Source organism: Otolemur garnettii, unplaced genomic scaffold (genome assembly GCF_000181295.1).
Source record: "Otolemur garnettii isolate 467f Iridium unplaced genomic scaffold, OtoGar3 scaffold00013, whole genome shotgun sequence".
In the NCBI taxonomy this organism is placed as follows: domain Eukaryota; kingdom Metazoa; phylum Chordata; class Mammalia; order Primates; family Galagidae; genus Otolemur; species Otolemur garnettii.
Window position 1 is genome coordinate 20031177 of NW_003852408.1, and position 7449 is coordinate 20038625.

At 36.7% G+C, this 7449-nt stretch overlaps 1 protein-coding gene across 1 annotated transcript in view; it reads left to right on the forward strand.

Moving 5' to 3' along the window:
- The window catches only part of ERBB4 (erb-b2 receptor tyrosine kinase 4), a gene marked incomplete at its 5' end in the record, with an annotated part of 720994 nt that overhangs the window by 370627 nt on the left and 342918 nt on the right, over nucleotides 1-7449 (forward strand). The window contains one exon of the mRNA XM_023510372.1: nucleotides 4814-4879. Coding sequence (XP_023366140.1) covers nucleotides 4814-4879 — 66 coding nt within the window. The remainder of the gene's footprint in view (nucleotides 1-4813; nucleotides 4880-7449) is intronic.

Genomic DNA, 7449 nt, shown 5'->3' on the forward strand with positions numbered 1-7449 from the left:
TTAGCATCCTGTACAAGCTACTCCAGTGTCAACACTAACTTTTGGAAATCATGACCTGAATGAAACCAGTTTCTACCCGACAAGTCAAAACATATTATTTCACTGCTAAAAATCCTTGGCCAACTCTATAACACCTACAGAGGAAACTGTTTCAGACACTTTGTAAACTCCCACTCTAGCTTCAAATACTCATGCAAACTGTACTCAAAAGACCGTAAATCATGCATTTTGGCTCCAAAGGGTTCTATTTATCCATGATTCTCGGTCATTACTGTAGTTAATCATTGAACCCAAAACTCTCCTTGCCTCCTTTGCTCTGCTGGACAAACGACCTGGTTAGGCCCACCTGAAATGAGGAGCTTTTTCCAGATCTTTCCCTTCCATTTTATGCATAACTATATTTAAGACGACATTATGGGTATAATAATTATTTGCTTATTTCCTAGACCCTAAAACTTCTGGTGGGCAGGGAACTGACTTACGCATCTTTTTATTCTCCCCACTAAGAATAGGGCCTGGCTTAGCGCAGACTCTCAGTAAATGTTCCACTTCCCTATTTTGAAATATGTGGTCATAAAAAAGATATTATTATCTCACTTCTTTCCCTAGTAAAAGTAGTTTTAAGAGGTCAATCCTCCCAGTTTTTAAAAAAGACTGAAAGAAGAACCCAAGGATTTAACTGCATTGCCTTTTGCTAGAGGCAGTTTGTGGATATAATCTTTTATGGTCGCCAGTGACTTCATATTTTGTAACTCTTCAACTGTCCTGGCGTATTACTTGCAGAAAGGATTATAGAAGTAGACACTGAATCCCATCTCTGTCAGGCAGTCCCACAAACAGGCAAAACTTCCAGCACAAATTTATGACTCTTAAAAATATAAAAGCAGTTCAAGGACTGTAGTTTCTAAAAAAGAATATAAAGGCTACATTTACAGTAACATCTGCTGCACCAGCATAAAAGATGAACTTCATCACGTTTGCTGGCGTCCACGATGAATAATGCATCGTCAAAGCAGAGGGGTTGCCGGTGAATTAAGATAATGCTGATGCGGAATAATCAGCATTTATTTCAAAAAGATCAAAATAGTAACTAAAGTAACAGAAATGGTTGTTTAAAAATTTTGTGTTTCTTATTTCATCTCCTTGAGTCAGAAAAACAGGAAATATTAATTTAGTGAATTCTACTACCATCTGTAAAAATGTCAGATCCCTCACTTCCTAAGTGAAAAAGTGGCATATTTTTCAAACACCTTTAAAATAAGTATTGCAATAAACAATGGAAAGCAATGTTGTGGGTTGGGACATAGAAATGGGCAGGTTTGTACAGCAGCGGCAACGTCCCAGACGCTGCTCCCTTTACGTGTTCTAGTAGCTGACTGATTCCTCTTTTTGTCGTCCTCATTTAAAAACATGCCTCTGGGCCAGCCAGTTTATAAAATGAATTCATGCTAAAATACTAGGGCTAAATGAGGTCTCTTTTCCGCATGAAATCAGAGAGCCTGAGATCACAGGGCAGAAATAAAGTCCTAATAAGACATTAGGCTGTTGTTATTATTTGTTAGAAGGAGACAGATGAGGGGCATCTTCGAGTCCATACTCATCCTCTCCTCTGAGATGGTCCCCCGTGATCTAATGTCACACGGCACATAGATAGATAAACCATTGTACACACTCTATAAGGAACGTAGCCAGCTTAGAAGCCACCAGGCATTACATGAGAATGGTGGAGCTCAACCTATCTTGTCCATCTCATTTGTCTTGAATTATATAGGTCTGGGAAAAATCTGGGTTTGGGGGCTTTTCCCACAGAAGGTGACCATTAGATAGAGAGGAATCAAAACCTTTTCCCTTCTAGATAATGTAGAATTATTAATAATTCAAACCTTTTTATAGTAGTAGCTGTATCTGCTTCAGTTCAATGTCTCATCCCCATTATTTTACATAGTACATAATACATAAAACGAAGTTACTTACAAAATAATTATGACTAGATGGCTGAAAGGAAGGCAGGGAGGAAAGTTCAGGACATTCTTTCATTTTTTCTATGCTGGACAGGTAATTTCTATGAAAACCTTTTATACATCACTTGACCTCTTTGACCCTATTGGGCAGTGGGGACAAAAAGCTGAAAACATCCTGTGAAGCACGTTTAACCAAAATATTCCCTTAAACTATACTTCCCAAATATCTGTAAGCATCACGCTAAGGTTTTAGATGTCAAAGCGTAGTAAATGCGTTAATTCTACAATATCTCTGATTAAATGTTTTGGTCAGATAATTCTGACACTTAGTTGTTCAGTGACCACAACTAGTCCAAACAGAGTTAACACAAATGTCATTTGTTACACTGTCCTGAAGATCAGAGGTGAACTAAGCACCTGGGTAGATTCCTAAAGAGTGTGAAGTCATTTTATAAACTGCCAAAATTATGTTTTGTGTAGAGAAGCATATTCAGTTCAAGATACTCCAGGGCAGGCATCCTCAAACTACAGCCCCTGGGCCAGATGCAGCCCGCCTAGGACATTTATCCAACCTGCCGGGTGTTTTTGCTGCCACTGCTGGCCCGGCTTAGCAGCAGACTTGTCCTGGGGCCCGCAGTCCGGCCCTCCAGCAGTCTGAGGGACAGTGAACTGGCCCTCTGTTTAAAAAGTTTGAGGGCATTGTGGCAATAGAATTCTGAAATACAGGGCCCAAGTGATCCTCTCCTATTGGTCTCCAATGGGGCGAGGAAAATCCAAAAAGATAGATAGGGGCTAGTGTCTTCCTTTTATAGCAGTAACAGATATATATTTTCTGAGTACAGATAAAAATGGAAACCACTTAACAAAATCTCTAACAGCAAGTAGACTGTCAAGGTTACATTACTTAACCTTTTGTGCGTGTGTGTGTGTGTGTGTGTGTGTGTGTGTGTGTGTTGGGGGGGTTACTATATCCCTTGTTTTCAAATATGAGAACTTAGCCCTGATACCTTAGTAATCTGAATCTTAGAGTAGGTTTCTGGTGGTAAATTGAAATTTCAAGAATAAGAAATTAAAAAACTTAGCCCAATAAGAAATATTGAGAATATTAAAATATCTAATTTTATCTATTTTATTTAGCTTTTTTTCTTTCTATCTCTTTTTCTAGTTAAACAGCATTCTTTTACAAAGAATAAAGCCAAACACAATTTAAAAAGTCATAGATAAAATGGTAGTTCAACCTCTGCTTCAGATTTCATCAATTAACAAAACACTTACTGGGTTGATTTCAGAAGGTTTTAACACATCTAAGAACATTCGTTAGCCTTAGCTTACTTTCTCATAAAAGTTTGTACTCCAAAAAGTTTTCACTGCTTCCTATTGTGTCTCCCAGTCCTTTCTAATTTCCGCCGGGATAAATCAATTTAGATGTATTAGCTTTGTACAAAAGAACTCCAGTAAATTTTTAATAATAATTATCATTATCACTGATTAAAGTTATATTATTCAGGCCAGATGGAGTCCTTTTCCTGGCAGCCACAATGAGCTTGCATTATGTAGTTATAATGTGTTTGGATCTAAATAAACAGATGGCGGCGTCGACAGGATATTATACACTGATGATGTCAGCAGCAGCGCTTCACAAACAGAATGGCTTTAAATAAACTCTGTTGTAGTAAGGATTCCAGTACTTTTGAGAGATGACTGGAATTGAGCCTAGTATTGTATTAACTTGGAAATGGTACCGTTCATGTAGACCATCAGAATGGTTGAGGTTCTGCCGGAGAAAGCGTGTTTGCTGACTGTGTGTCTTAACCACACAAGCATTTCATGGTATCAGCCCCCTCGGTGTCACCAGAGGGGAGAAACCATCCAAGCTATAAGGACTTCAAAGTTGAGGAGTTAAAAATTGTGGGTCAAGGAAAGGTAAATGTTTGATGAAAACACTATTTGATAACATTTACAGTAAGTTCACTTTGCTAAACACCTGTTTAAGATTATCCCATTTACAATTCATATTAGAAAATTGACAGAAAAGGTTTAGTAAAAAGCAGAGGACGGAAAACTTTTAGTCTTTAATAGATTTTCATGTCAATTTTCCATTCAAAAAATGAGCCACGTGCCTACAGAACTTAGAATGAACCTATGAAATTTAGAAATAAGAATCAGATAAAGTCGTTTTTCCATGAATCCTTAGAGTTAATATTCTTGAGGTTGATTCCTGAAGGGAATTTCTCCCTGGACAACTACATAGTTTAGGCAGATACCCATGGTAGAGGAAGATGTCACTGTTGACGATTAAAGCCAATACTTGAAAATGCAAATAATACAAAACAAAATCAGAAGTGTGTGTTAAATAATTGAAATGAAGGTTTCAAAATGCAGCTTTTCTAAATACATGAGCTTCCCTTTTATTCTGATGACTTGTCACGTGTTTGTAAGAATATATTCATGTTTTCAGAGGCTTCACTTTTTCTAACTCCTGCCTTGATTTTTAATATCTGTTCGTATCAGTAAACTGTGACCCTGGAAATTGTATCAAGTAGATAGACCCGAGGATTAACAAACAATGTATAGAGTCACAGTGAAGCTATTGATTTCTAACTTTCTGAGAAAACTCTCATATTGTTTACTTCCATTTCTTATAAAATGATCAGAGGATTTGAATACCAAATTACATTTCAGTTTCCTATAGAGTGTATATTCAGGTTTTCCTACATAACGGAGCATGTTACAGGCTATATTTCAGCTCTAAGATAAAAGTTATCATAAAAGAGTATCTCCTTTGAGGGCTCACTCCTAGTTGAGGAGGGAAAGACATGTAACATGTGTGTCTTTTCTCCCTTTTCCTGCAGGTGGACGTTGCCATAAGTCTTGTACCGGCCGATGCTGGGGACCCACAGAAAGCCATTGCCAGACTTGTAAGTGTTCAACAGTGAGAATGTATGAATTTGACATAGTCAAAAACTTTTATGATGGATGCTTTTTTCACTTCTGGTCATCTGAAACCTAACAATGAGCTTTTGTGGTAGATTTACTTCAATCCACATGTCTACCTGTGTTGCTTTCCAGGGAATTGTAATATATAGATCACTGCTTCTACTTTGTGGTTTCTAGGTTAATGACACAAACAGCACATCTCTGGTGGTATTAGCTACAACTTCAGAGTCTGTCTCTCTGCAGAAGTAGGAGCTCCACATGCGTGCAAGATGATAATAACTCAAATTTAGGTTAACTGGCTACCTTAGTATTTTCCCAAGCAGTTATATCACTATTTATGCATTAGAAAAAAAAAGGGGGAAATGAAGGGCCCTGTGTACCCATTATATTCCAGGCACTGTTGTGGGGACAGGGATACAGACTATGTGAATTATGGCTATAGATTCACTACCCATATTATAAGTATATATGCACCATATGTTGACAATGAATATTGCCCTTAATGTGTATTTTTTCTTGGATTAGTCATTAACTTCATATCTTGATGAAGATATCAATGCTAAGACATTAAAAATAAAGTATATTGAGTATAAGAACAGATATATAGTTTGTTAACATCCTTAAAGTCAGATGATACTCAGACCAGCATTGAACTTTCACTTGTCTTAGGTTTTTTAAACAATGAGAAACAAAATGCCCTATACAGATGGGAACACGTGTCTGTCTTCCTATAATACAGACAGCTGAAATATATGGACAGCACTGTGTTGGCAAAGTCACCTGTATTTCTTTATTAGCTTAGAGACACACAGAAAACATTAGTGGAGATCTGGATGTGAGAATATCAGATACTGTGGAAGCTGTTGGACTGTTGTGGAATGAAAGCTCAGACGTCTAATCTGTCTCAGTCCGTTATATTTGCTAGACCCTGGTTTAGTAAAGAAACACAGAAAGAATTGTGGTGAACCACCAAAGAATGAAGTATAGGAAAGATGTATTCTCAATAGTAAATGATTTCTTAGATTTATTTTTTTTTTAATTCTAGGGCATTTTCCTATTTAAAATTGATAAAATAGAAAAATATATAAAGATACAAAGTGTCTTCTGACCGGATTCCCACCTTTGTTCCTCAATCACTCATAGGCAACGGATATTATATTATTGGTCAGTTCCAAAGATAATTTACGCATACTCAAGGAAGTATGTATATGAGGACTCACACAATTTCTCAAATATTTGCATGTTTTGCATATTGCCCTGCAACCTGATTTTTTTTTCAACCCATGCATGTGTACATGAACCATTTGTAGTATCAATTTCTAGAAGAGGAATTTGTAAGGTCATGGATAAACTTGGAATTGGATCCAGATCACCACGTGGAGATGTTGCTCTCTGTAGAGGTTATAACAAGCATCTCTCCCTGGAGTAATATATATAAATGCCTGATTCCCCACCCCCATTTCCTTGATAAAGGGGTACATTCTCAAACTTTTGGGTCTTTGTTAAGGGTTAGATGAAAAATAGTATCTCAGTGTAGATTTAAATTAACTAATTTAATAGAACAGTGCTTTATAGCAGAAATGTTTTGACAAGGATTTTAAATGGAATTTTAAAGTAAGATTAGATTACTGTGTGAAATTCATTCACTACATTTGGAGACAAGGTTTTAATAGCAAAGAAGTCAAAACCGAGTCATTCTTCTGTGAATAGGGGCATCGTAATATTCAGTGCCATTGTGTTGTCCCTCTGGTCCCAGATCCAAAATCAGAATGACTTCCTCCTCCAGCCTTTCAGCATTCTCATTCCATGGCCTCTTGCAACGAAATACAGTTCCAGGGTCCCTAGTTGAATTTAGCAGGCAGGAAGAAATGGGTCTACACCATCTTTTCCAGATCAAAAGTCTCCTATAGTACTTTCAGTAACGCTATTAATAAAATCAAACTTATTATAATGGTTAATTTCATCTTTGTCTAATTTTGTAGAATCCGAAGTGCAGTAGTACAGTTAGATTTCATATACAGATGCTTAGTCAGCTCTCTATATATGTGGTTTCTATATGGTGGGGTCAACCAACTGCAGATCAGAAATATTAAGGAAAAAACACAATGAACAATATCATTACGACAGTAAGAAAAATACAAAATGATAAAGTATAACAACTATTTCATTGCATTTGCATTCTTTTAGGTAGCATCTATACTCTAGTGACGACTTAAAGTGTATGAGAGGATGTGTGTAGGTAATATGCAGATACTGTGCCATTTATATAAGGGAGTGAGCGTCCATGGAGGATGGTATCCACAGCAGTCCTGAAGCCAATTTCCTGCAGATAACAAAAAACTCTATATTTATATTAAACAGAGAAATGGAAAGATACAGAATAATCATTCTCTTTACACTATGAGCAAACTCTTAAAAATCACTGTATGAACATAGAATGGGAAAATAACATGAATGAGTTTTCTCAAACTTTTGAAAATTAAATTTCCCTTAAATTCATGCAGTGCTCAAAATTCTGAAACTTTAAATTTATTCTACTGTATTTGAGCAT